The 15,894-nt window shown below is 37.8% G+C and overlaps 1 protein-coding gene across 1 annotated transcript in view; it reads left to right on the forward strand.

The window, feature by feature from the left end:
* EFCAB13 (EF-hand calcium binding domain 13) overlaps positions 1 to 15,894 on the forward strand; it is a 316,951-nt gene that overhangs the window by 49,725 nt on the left and 251,332 nt on the right. The window contains 1 exon segment of the mRNA XM_071210907.1: positions 12,039 to 12,110. Within this exon segment, the coding sequence (XP_071067008.1) occupies positions 12,039 to 12,110 (72 nt within the window).

Below are 15,894 nucleotides of genomic sequence, written 5' to 3' on the forward strand. Positions count from 1 at the left end.
TCTATTACTCTCTGCAAAATGTAGATTGCTTTAAACATTGTAAATATATTTAGCAAGTGTTTTCTGAGTATTACCTATTTACATGTGATCAGGGCATGTCTTATAATAGATTGATTAGTGCTTAATGGATTAAGTCATTTAATGAGTAAGACAGTCAGTCACAAAATATCTACTGTTCCTGGAACTATACTAGTGGTAATAAATGAATAAAGCACACTACTTGTGGAAAGAGTCAAGTTATGTGGTAGGTACAATCATAGAGGTATATATGTAGGTTGCTAATTCATGCTAAAGGCACCATGGAGAGATTATCAGAGGAGGTGATGTCTGAGCTAAATCTTGAAGGGCAGTAGGGACTAAGTGGTTCAAGGTGATAGGGAAGGATGAGAAAGATATTTTAGACCAAGGGAACAGTTAGTGTAAATGTAGCAGGAAAGTAACTACACATGGTATCTTTTCCAATGAGATTCCTCTAGTTTTTGTCATTTATCAGTAGTGGCTTTGTGGTGGGCCTTTGCTTGCTGAAATGTGGTCTGGAGATAAAACTGGGCTGCTTGGAGTTCTAGGTAGTCATTTAAGGTGGGTTCTGGGTAGACATGAGTAGAGGGATGTATTGGGGCATGATGATATTTGTAAAATGGGGATTTTAAAGATTAATCTTAAGCCCTAGTATTCAGTAACCCTTAGGGAAAGCCCAATCATGACCAACAGAAATCATATATAAAACCACTGTCTGCACTTTGCTTTTTGGCTCCTGGATATCTAGTCTGGGTTTCCAGTTCTTTCACTTTATTAGAGGAGGTAGGATGAACAAATGATAGGAGTGTTCTAGAGATTAAATATAAGCATCTCTTACAATGTTTGGCACACAGAAAAAGTTCAGAAAATGTGAAGCAGAAACCTAGGAATCATCTTGACACGGTGTTTCCCTACCTTCTTCATGCAGTCTTATTATTTTAAAACTCATAGATGTCTCTTAAATCTATTTCTATATCCACTATTATTACCTTAGTCCAAGTTACTATAATCTTTCCTTAGGACCACTGCAGTTCATGCTAACCAGTCCACCCATATCCACTCTCATTCCCCTTTTCACTGCAGCCAGATTGATATTTTCAAAGCATAGATCCGATCTTATTATCCTCCTTGCATAAAACCTAATTACTGACCTCTCTGACTGGTAAAATTCGCCTGTTATACACTCTTAAAGCACTAATCACAGATGCAATTTTGCATTTTTGGTCATTTATTCAAGATTTCTCTCAAATAAAACTAAGCTCTGGGGGACAGATATTTTGTCTGCTTTTGCTCAGTACTGTAACCTCAGTTCCTAGGAAGTGCCTATGGCACATATTAACTGTCCAATAAATATTTGTTGAATGAACTAATAATTCTTACCCCTTACCATGTACCTACCTCCTCCAATCAGGGAGAGAAGGGTGTTCTTATTTTTGTCATATTTATATGCTGAATCCAATTTGAGACAAAATTCTGTATAAAGAAGGTCCTTGTCTTTTGAGTAGGAAAATCACCTTAATTGTTACATTTTATTATAGGAGTCAAAGCCTACTGGGAAAAGTCTAGATCAAACAAAAAGTTAAGATAAAGTACAATACACAAGAAAATAATGGAGGTTTGGCTCCAGTAGTGGCTCACTGGTAGATGGAGAAGAGAACTGAGGGAACTCAAATGTGGGTAGAGGGTTAGCAATTGGTAGAGAGTGGCCATAGAACTTTAAGACAATAGTATGTTATTGCTTGTGCTGTTAGGAACTTCTTTACTCCCATTAACTGCAAAGTATCAGTAAATATTGGTATATACATCAGTCTTGTGTTAATTTTGTTGGTGTGTATATGTGGGTTTAAAGGAGAAAAATGTACAGTTTTTTGGTTGGGTCTGCTTGAGGTGGAGACAGCACCTCTCAAATGTGATCATGTGAATGAGATCAAGACTTCAGTGGGAATAAGAATAAAATAAAAACCAAGCACAAGAGTGTAAATCACCTAGGAATCATCACATTTTGGGGAGGGCATTGATTTACCTTAATATGTAGTCTGAGGTCTGAACCGTTTTACTTAAATATTAAAGGAAAGGATGACCCCAGAATATCTAAAGATTTGAGTCACCCTGTATGAGACATGGTTTTTTCTGTAGAAGAACTTTGAATTAAGAAATAATAATTTTATCTTTCCAATAGATGATATAAAATTGCAGATATCTTATATTATCTTGTCTTTTTATTTGGTGTGGTAGGTGTATTAGTCAGCCAAAGGGGTGCTGATGCAAAATACCAGAAATTGGTTGTTTTTTTATAAAGGGTATTTATTTGGGGTAGAAGCTTACAGATACCAGGCCATAAGCATAAGTTACTTCCTTCACTAAAGTCTATTTTCATGTGTTAGAGCAAGATGGCTGCTGAGGTCTGCAAGGGTTCAGGCTTCCTGGGGCTTGTTTCTCTTTCTTCTGTGAGCTTACTTTCTGGGGCTCCAGCTTAAGGCTTCAGCATCAAATTCCAATGTCAAAACTCCAACATCAAAAACTCTCGCATCAAAACTTCCAACTCTGTCCTTTGCCAGGCCTTTAATGTCCTAATGATGTGGCCCAATCAAAGCCCTAATCATAACTTAATCACACCCGGGTACAATCAGATTACAAACATAATCCAATATATATTTTTGGAATTCATAACTATATCAAACTTCTACAGTAGGTAAGTAACCATCAACGAGTTCTACCAAAAGCAAATCAATTATGGTACATATGATAAACAAAAACAGGAAAAGGGATACCTTTAGATGTGCTGGTGACTTCCAAGTTGGGGATAAAATAGTTCATTTTTAAGTGTCCATAATGAAGAGGAAGGAATTATGCCACTGGAATTTGAAAGAAAGTCCAACCAGGGTTTGCTTCGTTAAGATAATGGCAAGAGGATCATGATGGAGCAGGTTTGGGAGTGTCAGGTGTTATGGTTTCTGAAATAGGGTATTGGTGCAGCAGGTTTTGTTTTGTTTTTTCCTCATAGAATTTAGAGATCTGGAGTTTTGACTGTGTGAAAAGTAGTGAGTGGCAGTTTTTTGCTGGGTGAGGTTTTTGATGATATGGGTGTTGGGGATTGAATCGTGTTTCCAACAAAAGGCATGTTCAGGTCCCAGCCCCTGTTACTGTGTGTGTGTGAACCCATTTGCAAACAGGACCTTTGAAAATGTTATTAGTTAAGGTGTGCCCAACTGAATGAGGGTGGGTCTTAAACCAATATGGCTGAAGTCCTTATAAGCAAAGGAAATTGGAAACAGGGAGAGAAAATACAGGAAGCAGTCAGAAGATGGAAGTCAATGGAACCAGAACAGAAAGAAGACGACGCTGCTTTGTGCATGGCTATGTGACTGAAAAACCAACAAACCCTAAAGATTGTCAGCAATCAGAAAGATACTGACTCTAGGAGGAAGCAAGCCTTCTAGCCTCTGAAACTGTGAGCCAATAAATGCCTGTTGTTAAGCCAACTCACTGTATGATATTGAGATAGGGAAAGATAGGAGAAGGGGGATAACTTGGCAAAGGAGGACCAATGGAAAATTAACATCAGATAATACCTAACCACAGTGGAAAATCACCTGCCCAACACCTAGGGCCCAAGGCCTAGTGCTAGAAGATACAAGGTGACAAAAGTCCTGACCATCACATGCTTCACCAACTCCTCCCCTGGGCAGTTCTCACTCTGGAAGGAATATGGAGCCAATAAAAAAGTTATAGTTGCAATCTCTCTTTTGCATAAGGCAGACCAGTGAGAACATTGGGACTTACAAGTTGTCATTTACATGGAGGAGGAAGAAGTGGTGGAGCCCAGCCTTAATAAAACAGCACCTCAGCCCCAGCAGGACTTGTGCAACTTGTACAAGCAAGCCCACACTCCTCTCTTGACTGTGTACTTTTGCTTGCTGTACATTAAATTCTGTTGCCGTATGACTAGTCCTTGAATTCTTCCACATGACTGTGTCAAGAACCCTCCCACCCTAGGTTGAGGTCTTTCTTCCAGACCTTCCAGGGCCTCTCTGACATCAGTATTTGTTTTAGCAGCCAAGAAACTAAAACACTAGCGCTATCTGAAGATTATAGAAATGTAGTATTAACAGTCACATAGTATCTTCCAAGTAATATTGCCTTGAATATTACCTTGATGATTAGGAACATTGTTTTTCTCGCATTAGGTAGTTGTATTTCCAGCTTGAATTCCCTCCAGATGTATATATATGAGTGGGAGGCTATTTTGAGCTCCCCTTATGAAATAAATGGTACCATGTCCATGTTGGTTGCCTTGGTCTCAACCAGGAATCATTCATTAAGGTTTAGGTAAGTCAGATAGGGGCCAAAATAGTAATTTTAGATTCTAGAGTTGTTTTCTGGCCACCAGGGACTATTTAAATCAGTAATATTTGTTTGAGAGGCTCATGATAGGGATCTACTAATGCATAGAACCAAGGAATAAATTTTGAGCAAGAACTTGTGAATCTGTGGAAATGGCTGGCTGTTTTGTTCTCATTATTTTATGATAGTCCTCAGTTCAGAAGAGAGAGTTTTCTAAGTGAAGAGCAGATAAAAAGACTGTGGCCTTCTCCACTGAATTTCCAGAATGTATATATGATCCAACAGAATACTTTTCAGTATCAAATTCAAGTGCTGGAAGGTTGAAGCCTTAAGTAAACTTAATATTTAAGATGTCATCTAAGAACTTGTGATATGGAATCAGTCTACAGTGAGTGCCAGGAAATCACTGGAGAGACTAAGGAAGATGTTAGAACTGTAATCAAGAATAGAATGAAGATAAATACAAAGGGAAAAGGAACCAGAATGTAGGAAGCAGTTCCTATTCAGAAGACAACTTACCACCAATTGAGTCTAGCACTTCTTTTATTGGGTCAAGTACTGTCGATGCTTATTTGCAGTAGTTATATTCTAATAACCCTGTAAAGTTGCTGGGAACACTGAATCAATAAATACTGAACCAATGCCCATAGGGGAAATGTAGGCTTAGGGTCTTGGAGTGATCAATACATACTTTGTTTTATGTGTTTTTCTGTTTAAAGATGTCTTATTTCTTCTGCTTCCTTCTTAACTTTTCATACAATGGTTCCCTAAGAAGTTCTTTGTTTCACTAGCCTTTTAGAGATTGCCACCGCTTAACCTCATCTGGAATGGTATCATTGCCTTCAGAACATTTTAGAACAACATTTAAATAAAGCCTCAACATAAATTTAAGCAAATTTAGTCTTAAATCACATTGGTGGGTAGATAATTGAGCTCATTAACTAAGGTGTTGATTTATTGCCATTGAACTTATGGCCAACAGTATTTTAATTCATGCCTTAACAAAGCTTATCTAATGAAAGCATTTTCTCCTTAAGGTACATCACAGTCTTTTTGCACTTAGGAACCTGAGACTGCACTTCAGCACTTCATTTGGGAATCATTTTAAATAGCAAAATCAAAAAACAAACAAAAAACCCAAAGCGCAAAAATGTAAAAATGGCACTAAATAAACCACAAGAAGTTGCTTGTTCACAGGATGAAAGCTGAAACAAGAAGGCAGAGCATTACCTTATTCAACTTCAGCTGGGAACACAGGCATTAGGGAATTAGCAAATTTTTTTCTGCTCTGTGCATGACTGCAAAAACACTGCAAATACTGATTTTGGGGTGGCAAATAAATATTAGTAAGTAAGCTATGTAAATATGGAATCCATGAGTATCAACTATACATGCTTGCTTTGCAGTAATTTAAAGGCCTGGCATCTGACACAAGTTATCAATTTTCAAAGAATCAGAGTGAACCGAAGTTACCCAACACCAAAACTATGTTAATTCTTCCTTGATTCAGAAGGCATTTTAAAAACTTGTACCTTTTTCTCAGGGTCTTCCCTTATGCATATTATTGAGCACTTGATTTCTTATGAATAGACTGAAGAGTTACCTGAGTATTACTATAGATTAGTCAATTCCCAGTCTTTTTCACCTTGGATGTCAAGCAAAACCAAACACATGGAGGCAAGAGCTGCTGGGAAATGTAATTTCTGCCTCTGTGCATAACTGGAATGATATTACTCAAGGTTACTGCATCTGCACCCATCCTCAGTCATGCGTGGTCTGAGATAAAGAAGGATATTGGGTAAAAAAACTTATACACAGAGAACTACACGAGACTATTAAAGGAAATCAAAGAAGACCTAAATAAATGGAAGAATATTACCTGTTCATGGATAGGAAGACTAAATATTACTAAGATGTCTATCCTTCCAAAACTGATCTACACATTCAATGCAATCCCAATAAAAATCAACACAGCATTCTTTAAGGAACTAGAAAAACTAGCAATGAAATTTATTTGGAAAGGAAAGAGGCCCCGAATAGCCAAAGACATATTGAAAAAGAGAAACAAAATTGGAGGAATCACACTACCTGACTTCAAAACATACTACAAAGCTACAGTAGTGAAAACAGCATGGTATTGGCCCAAGGAGAGACACACAGACCAGTGGAACCGAATTGAGAGTTCTGATATAGATCCTCATATATATAGTCATATAATATTCGATAAAGCCACCAAACTCTCTCAACTGGGAGAGAATGGCCTATTCAACAAATGGTGCCTGGAGAATTGGTTATCCATATGTAAAAGAATGAAAGAGGATTACCATCTCACACCTTATACAAAAATCAACTCAAGATGGATCAAAGACCTAAATATAAGAGCCAAGACCATAAAGACTTTGGAAAGCAGTGTAGGAAAGCATATACAAGACCTTGTAATAGGAAATGGCTTCATGAACTTCACACCAAAAGCACGAGCAGCAAAAGAACAGGTAGATAAATGGGACTTCCTCAAAATTAAATCCTTCTGCACCTCAAAGGAGTTTGTCAAGAAAGTGAAAAGAGATCCTACACAATGGGAGAAAATATTTGGTAACCATATATTGGATAGGAGACTTATAACCTGCATATATAAAGAACTCCTATGTCTTAAAAATAAAAAGATAAACAACCCATTTAAAAAATGGGAAAAAGATTTAAACAGACACTTCTCCAAAGAAGAAATACAAATGGCTAAAAACCACATGAAAAAATACTCCAAATCTCTAGGTATCAGGGAAATGCAAATCAAAACTACTGTGAGATACCATCTTACTCCTATAAGATTGGCAGCTATGAAAAAAACAGAAGACTACAAATGCTGGAGAGGATGTGGAGAAATGGGAACAGTCATCCACTGCTGGTGGGAATGCAGAAGGATCCAACCATTCTGGAGGACAGTTTGTCGGTTTCTCAAAAAACTAGCCATAGATTTGCCATATGACCCAGCAATTCTACTGCTGGGTATATACCCAGTAGAACTGAAAACAAGGACACAAACTGATATATGCACACCAATGTTCATAGCAGCATTGCTCACTATTGCCAAAAGTTGGAATCAACCCAAATGCCCATCAACAGATGAATGGATAAATAAAATGTGGTATATACATACAATGGAATACTACTCAGCTTTAAGAACAAATACACTACAAACACACGTGATAACATGGATGAATCTTGAGAACTTTATGTTGAGTGAAGCAACTCAGGCATTGAAGGACAAATACTACATGACCTCAATATGAAATAAGTAAACCAAGCTGCCTCAGAGAGCTAGAGACTGGATAATAGGCTTACAGGAAATTGGGGGGTAGAGGAAGGATGTAAGCTGACACCTACATGGGTGAAATCTATGATAAGCTGGAGGTAAGTATTTGTACAAGGAAGGGATAAAATGGGGGCATAGGGTTACCTTTGGGTGGGGCTTTGCGGGCTTGAGGGGGCCTAGGAATGGGAGGATGGGTAATATTGCCCAAGAAATTAGGGGGAGGGTGGGGCAACATACCAACATAGGAGATTGTCAGGTATTTAGTTGAGAGTATAATTCTGAGAAAACCTTTTAAAAAATATAATAAGGAAAGTTACCTGTTTAAGATGCTTAAAGGGGATAATCTGACGCAGGACAGGCCCCTAGGGAATATGTGAATGCTCATTTTGCCATAGTGGGTTACATCATTGGATAGAGACCCATATAATGAGAGTGAAGGTATGCCCACATCCTGGGGAGGACTGATGCCCTCAAATAGAGGAAATTGTATCTCTCAAGAGAAATGGTGGCTCCCAGTGCATTAGGGTAGTTGAGCATGTCAAGCCCTCAACACTGTTGCAAGTATCTCTGAACATGGCCCTTCAAGCAATGAAGATTGACTGTCACTGTGGGCCCTAAGGGGAGGGGGAAAGAGGTATTGAATAGATGGAAACAAAGTAACTGTGTGGGCAATAGAAGTGTTCCACAAGATTATGCAAGGATGGATATAAGACATGTTAAATTACACCAAAAATATATAAGGGCTGATAGGCTAAAATGTAAATCATAATGTAAAACATAAGATAACTAAACATTTAGAAAATTTTATAGTCTAAAATATAAACCACAATGTAAACACAAATGTTACCTTGTTTGAAAGCTGTTTTCTCAATATCTGTACATCAGCTTCAGTAAATATAGTATGAATATGTAAAAAGATTATTGCTGTGGAAGGGAAAAGGTTTTATGTTGGATATGTGGGAGGACTGTATATTGTATATATGAATTACTGTGATCTAAAACTCTTGTGAAGATAAGCTTAATAATTAGAAAAAAGAAAAGGAAAAGATAGGACGTAGACACTGAGGAAAAGACAAAAGTAGTTGCCTTGCCAATTTGCATACAGGGCAACACTTATTGCAGTGATGGAAGGCAAAACATCAGAAGCAAAACTTTTGCATTTTTAAATTTTTTGATACCCCAATTTATTTTTCCCAATTAATATGTATTCTGTATCTAACCTTTAAACTCATCGCTATATTCCATTTTACTATTAATGGAACCTGGCAATATATTGGGCTTAACTTTTCAGGAAGTTTTGGATCACAGAGAGGTTCAACAATGGCAGTGGAGGAATACTGGTGTGGGATGTTATTGACAGGGGACACATGGTTGGCAGGAGTTCTACAGGGCATATATCCAGGGTACATAAAAATGTTTGGATATTTTCATAGTGGATACAATTAAAAACAACAACTGAGGGAGTGCTGAGTTCCTAGCCAGGGAAGCTCTATCACAGTCCCTGAAGGAACAGCAACAATCCCCCAAGTGCAATGGCAAGACCAAAAAAGAATGAAGGTCCAACAATGAGCCCTTGATACGAATGACTATGCTTGTGAGCCTGTGCACCTGAAATAAGAACAAGGCCTAGAGCTGCAGGGTGCCTAAGAGTTACCTCCTGAGAGCCTCCGTGTTGCTCAAATGTGGCCAGTCTCGTAGCCAAACTCAGCATGTAAATGCATTGCCTTCCCCCGAGTGTGGGACATGACTCCCAGGGATGAGCCTCCCTGGCACCAAGGGATTACTACCAAGTACCAGCTGATGATGTAACTAGAAAATGACCTTGAATAAAAGGGTCAACTCGGACCAGCAGAATATCTCAGTCTACATATAATACCAGGAGTTAAAAAAGCTTTTTGACCTGAATCAAGGGGGACATGGAAAGAACAAATGAATTTATATGGCTATGAGTCTCCAAAAAGAGCCAGGAGGTTATCAGAGGGGTTGCCCTTATGCACACCTCAGCAGAGTCCCAGAGACAGATAAAGTAGATACAACGCTGGGTATTGGTTCTTGTGAGGGCTACAGAGACCCAAAGTTTCTATAGTCATGGCAGATGGAGTTCAGTGCCATGTCAGTTGGCCTTTCTTTGTAGTTTGTGTTTCTGTGTGATGGAGCTGAACTCAGATGTGATCTTTTTTCACAAGCCTCTCCTGTTACTTTTACCAGAACTGTAGTTGGTGCTGGGGTTTAATATATACCCAGGGGACCTGAATCTCTGGACTGACCATATGATAGCCAGGCCTTGAGCCTCAACAGACTTCGGCTCCTACACTCTGGTTTATTGGACTTACCCTACTCAGCTAACATGGAGGTGAAGAAGGTCAACCACCACACCATGGTGCCAAGAGTGCCTACAACTGAAAGCAGGAGGATTGCATCCAGCATCCATGTGGAATATAAGCCCCCTCTTGATATAGATGTGGAGTGGACACAACCATTCCAAGATCCACAGGATGGAGGAATAGAATATGGATTAAAGTGGACTTACTGATATTCTATTCATGAACTATTGTGATCAGTAATTGAAGAAAATGTGGCATTGGTGTGGAGAATGTGGCCATGGTGGCGGCTGGGTGTGGGGAATGGGAGGAAGAGATGAGATTTGGAGGCATTTTTGGGACTTGGAGTTGTCCTGGGTGATGCTGCAGGGACAGTTACCAGACATTGTATGTCCTCCCATGGCCCACTGGGTGGAACATGGGAGAATGTGGGCTATGATGTGGACCATTGACCATGAGGTGCAACGGTGCTCAGAGATGTATTCACCAAATGCAAAGAATGTCTCATGATGATGGAGGAGATTGTTGGTATGGGTGGAGGAGTGGGGTGAGGGGGGTGGGGGGTATATGGGGACCTCATATTTTTTGAATGTAATATTAAAAAAATAAAAAAATACAAAAAAAAAAGAAGGATCTTGGACAAAGGCAGGGGCAGGAATGGTAGGAAGTTATAATTATGAGAATTCTGGACACGTAAAAAGTGCTAAGTAAATGGCCCTCCACAGTGTAGACATTGTGCTATTCTTTACAGTCATCAGTAGTTTAGTTTGTTCATTAAAATTTTTTAAGTGGTTTGTAAGTAGATACTTTGCTAAGTATTGGAGAAATGAAAGGCATATCATCTGCTCTTGGGGAGCTTGCAATCTAGTAAGGAAGACAAAAGAGTAAATAAATACTGTTTGCAAAGTGTCCTACCTGTAGTAAACGCTTAATAAATGTTAATGTGATTGTTGGAGAAAAACAGCGCTCACTGGGACATGGAGACTGATACGACCACAGGCAGAAATTTATTGAGAAGCTCCCCAATGGAAGGGGTCTGAAGAATAGACTTCAGCCCACTCGTGGAAGGTGCTGGTGAGAATTTATACAGTACATGAAAAGGCGAAGAAATATTAGTTCATGGGGAGAGGGTTAGGGTCCAGAGTACAGCCTTGGATCAAGAAAGGGTTGTAAAAGTGAATTCTCTTTGTGCATGGCTTGGGGTTGGTGGGCTAGGAGGTAGGGTTTTCTTGGAATGCAGGAGGATTTGATGGCCCAGAAGGGATGAGGGTCATTATCTGCTCCATTCCCACTGTGATATGGCTCATTCTTGGGGGTAGAGATGCTGTCTTCCACACATAGGCAGCTTACTCAGTTGATCAGAATGAAGCCACAGCCTTATGACTTGGTAATCATTGCAAACCTCTAACAGTCCACAAGACCCCCTCAATTCTGACACCACTTTATTTATTTATTTATTTATTTTTGCATTATTGTTTTTTATTTATTCCCCTTCCCCCCCAGTTGTCTGTTCTCTGTGTCCATTCGCTGTATGTTCTTCTGTGACCGCTTCTATCCTTATCAGTGGCACTGGAAATCTGTGTTTCTTTTTGTTGAGTCATCTTGTTGTGTCAGCTCTCCATGTGTGCAGCGCCATTCTTAGGCAGGCTGCACTTTCTTTCGCTCTGGGCGGCTCTCCCACTCCTTGCGCGCATCAGCACTGCACATGGGCCAGCTCCACACGGGTCAAGGAGGCCCGGGGTTTAAATCGTGGGCCTCCCATGTGGTAGGTGGACATCCTATTCATTGGGCCAAGTCTGCTTCCCTGGCTAATTCCTTTTGACAGCAAAATTTTATTAAGGAGAAGAATATGGTTTTAGGTTTGTGTGTCAGTGTGTACAGTTATTAATAAATTCACAATTCCAGATATTATTAAAAATATATAGTAGCTGGGCTTGTGTCCTTCCTTCCACACATTTCTGTGTTGTATTCATGTTAGCACAGGATGACAGGTATATCTGTGTTCAAAGTAAATACAGTATTTGAACTTATTCTTTCTATTACAGGTAACAACACAGTAGATATTGGGGATTTTATATTTGTTTTGAATGAACTACAGCAGCAGTATGAGGATGTTTGTAAGTGAGCTCTTGTTGCTTTAGCAAGTTTTATTTATTAATAGTCTCTAAATTAACTACTAACTTAGAGTTTTTATCTTCTGGGTTTTGAAAGTCTTCTCTATATTGTTTACCCTAACTCTTAGATTAAGGGTATGAAATTTATTATCATATCCTAAACATACCTAATTAGTGTTGTTTATGTAAAATGACTATCATAATTTTTCTACTTTATGTTTCTCTTAATATATTGCTGCATGAAGTAAGTTTTAAAACAAAATAGTTACACTAAAAAAGGATACTATCTAATTTGCAGTTTGTGAGTCTTTCTGATATCCTGACATCAATCTTTTAAAAAATGTTAGTGTTTTCTTAGCTATCATTCATTATTTAGTGTAGTTATTCTTCATTAAATACATTGTTTTTGTTAGTTTCTGTGGCACATCATGTTATTCTTCACTACTCTTCCAATCTGTCCATATATCATTTGGTCAAAATTATCTATGCATACAATTAAAAAATGCTTATTAGAGAAGTTTTAGATTTACAGAAAAATCATGCCAAAAATACAGAGTTCCCATTTACCCCCTCCTCACATACATTAGTGCATTAGTGTGGTACTTTTGTTACAACTGATGAAGCAATATTATTATAATTATACTATTAACTCAGTCCATAGTTTGCATTAGGATTCACTGTGTTGTATAGTCCTATGTTGTTATTATTTTTAAAAATTTTATTCTAATAACATATATGGTGCCTAAATTTTCCCCTTTTAATCACATTCAAATATATAAATCAGAGGTGTTAATTACATTCACAATGTTATGCTACCATCACAATCATCAATTACCAAAACCTTACCATCACCCCAAAAGAAACTCTGTACCAATTAAGCATTAACTCCCCATTTCCTATTTCCACCCAGGTAACCTGCATTCTAGTTTCTGACTCTGTTAATTTGTTATGCTAATTATTTCATGGCAGTGAGATCATATAATATTTGTCCTTTTGAATCTGGCTTATTTCATTCAACCTGATGTCTTCAAGGTTTATCTATGTTGTTACATGTATCAAATTTCATTCATTTTTATGACTGAATAATATTCCATTTTGTTATTATTCATCTGTTGATAGACGTTTGGGTCTTTTGGCAGTTATGAATAATTATGCATACAATTTTAATAATTATGTGGTTCAATGAAATTTGTTATGAAAAAGCAGCATCTTGCCTGACTTTCTGCCTAGCTTCTTCCCAAGGGAAGCAATTAAAATATTTTAGTTTATTCCTTCATATTTATCTTCAGGAATCTAAATAACATGTTTATATTCCTACTTTTTGATTTTTAAATTTTGGGTAGATATAGTAAAGTTTCTACGGTGAAAAACAAGGATTTAGCTCTGTTTCATCTTCCCTTCCTTGCTATACCACCATACCCCCTGACTTTTCTTATACCTATCCATCTTCCAATATAGTTACAGGATAATTTGGTTAATTTTTAATTTAGTGTTTATATTAATATATCTGTGTAAACAGTAGCCACAGCCGAGCTATATAGTATCTTATGGTTACTTTCTTTTTTCTGTGCAACATTTCCCCTTTTTGAGTGAATAATTGTCTTATATATTTATTGTTGATCCAACTCCAAACTCTGCCAACTGTTTAAATATATTCCCTATAAGTTTGTGTGCACCAAATGTATTGTTATCAGTTTTGTCTTCTTAAAAGAAAATTCCCTTAGAGTCTTCTGATATTCTTGAGGATGGATTTGCTGCCCTCTATATCTTATGTGCAGCTGTCATCCTGGGATCTCCTCTTATCAATATCCTGGAGACTCCTTTCACTTCTCTCCTCCTGTATCAGAGTTCCAGTTTCATTTATGCCATGTGTTTTTCTTTCGTTTTATTCCTTCCTTTTTTGGTGGAGCACATTGAAGAGCTTACTGAGCAAAAGTGTATGGGAAACAATTTTTGAAACCTTCAGTGTCTTTTAAATGTCTTTATTCTCTCCTTATTTTTGACTGACAGTTTGACTAGGTATAGAATTCTTGATTGGAAATAATTTTCCCTCAGAATTTTGAATTTTCTAGCTTTCAATGTTGCTGTTGAAAAATGTGTCTGATTTCTGACCCTTTGTAACTTATTTTTCTTTTTGGAAGCATATAGGATGTTTTCTTTGCATCCATTGTTCTTAAATTTCATTCTGATGTACCTTGATATAGGTTTCTTTGCAACCTTTTTTCTGGGTACAGTGTCTTTTGGTTCTGGGAAATGTATGATTTCATTTTCTCTAATTTCTCTGCTCTCTCTGGAACTCATATTATTTATATATGTGATGTTCTAGACTTGTTCTTCATCATTACTTTCTACCTTTATTTTTTGCTAGCTTTTTTCCTACTGTTTTCTATTTCTTGCCTTTTGTTGTGAGTGATTTCCTTAATTGTATATTCCCAATCCTTCTGTTTAGTTTTTTTTTCATTTGTGCTCTTTATTTTTTATTTTTTTTAAGATTTATTTTTTTATTTATCCCCCTCTCCCAGTTGTCTGCTCTCTTTGTCCATTCACTGTGTGTTCTTCTGTGTCTGCTTCTTTTCTTGTCAGCGGCCTGGGAATCTGTGTCTCTTTTTGTTGTGTCATCTTGCTGCATCAGCTCTCCATGTGTGCGGTGCCTCCCCTAGGTAGGCTGGACTTTCTTTCGCTCTGGGTGGCTCTCCTTATGGGTGCACTCCTTGTGCATGGGGCTCCGCTATGCTGGGGACACCCCTGTGTGGCATGGCACTCCTTGTGTGCATCAGCATTGTGTGTGGGCCAGCTCCACATGGGTCAAGGAAGTCCTGGGTTTGAACCACGGACCTCCCATGTGGTAGGAGGACGCACTATCTGTTGAGCCAAGTCTGCTTCCCCATTTGTGCTCTTTAAATTTCCAAGAACTCTTTGTTTTCTGAAGATTATTTATAACATCCTTTTCTTGATTCATGGACATTTCTTATTTCATGGATATAATATTTTCTAATGCACTAAGGATATTGATAATGTTTTAAAATTTAAAATTTTCATTCATACTCTTTCCTCCAAGGTGCTCAGCTCTGTTTTAGTCTCTACCTTTCATTTTAAAGGTGTTCCTGAGATGACTGGTTATGTTTTATTATCTGGTCATATTTCAGAATGGTGAACTAAAAAGCTGTTTGGAAGCTCTGGGATTGAGGGTAGAACTAGGTGACTGTAGGCTGATCACTACAAGGCAGTGGTTCTCAACTGGAGGTGATTTTGGCTCATAAAACTCATAAGGCTCAAACATTTATGATAAGACAAAATGCATAGGTCTGTATGGTTATCCACTAGATTCCTTCCTACAATTCTAACTTGTAATTTAAAAAATTATTTTAATGAAAAATGAAGTACCAGATTCACTTAAAATGTGCTATACTCAATCTTAAAGTTAATCTTTAATGTCACCCATAGCAGTATTGTTAAACCAAATCAAGAGAAATTCAAACCATATTTTGGTATATCGGAAGATTCATGCCTTCTACACCTTTATTGTTGAGCAAATATTTAGTAAATGACTACTTGGAAGGGTATGGAACAGTGTTTCTAAAAGTAAATTAAAAAAATAAATAAAATATATTTATACATCCAGTTGAAAGTACAATTGATGGACTTGTGGCATTAGAGGCACCTGGATGGCATATTAACAATGCAGATTTCAGATCTTTTTTTTTTTTAAAGATTTATTTTCTTTATTTCTCCCCCCTCCCTCCATTGTCTACTCTCTGTGTCCATTCGCTGTGTGTTCTTCTGTGTC

The sequence above is a fragment of the Dasypus novemcinctus genome, chromosome 21 (genome assembly GCF_030445035.2).
Source record: "Dasypus novemcinctus isolate mDasNov1 chromosome 21, mDasNov1.1.hap2, whole genome shotgun sequence".
NCBI classification, from domain to species: domain Eukaryota; kingdom Metazoa; phylum Chordata; class Mammalia; order Cingulata; family Dasypodidae; genus Dasypus; species Dasypus novemcinctus.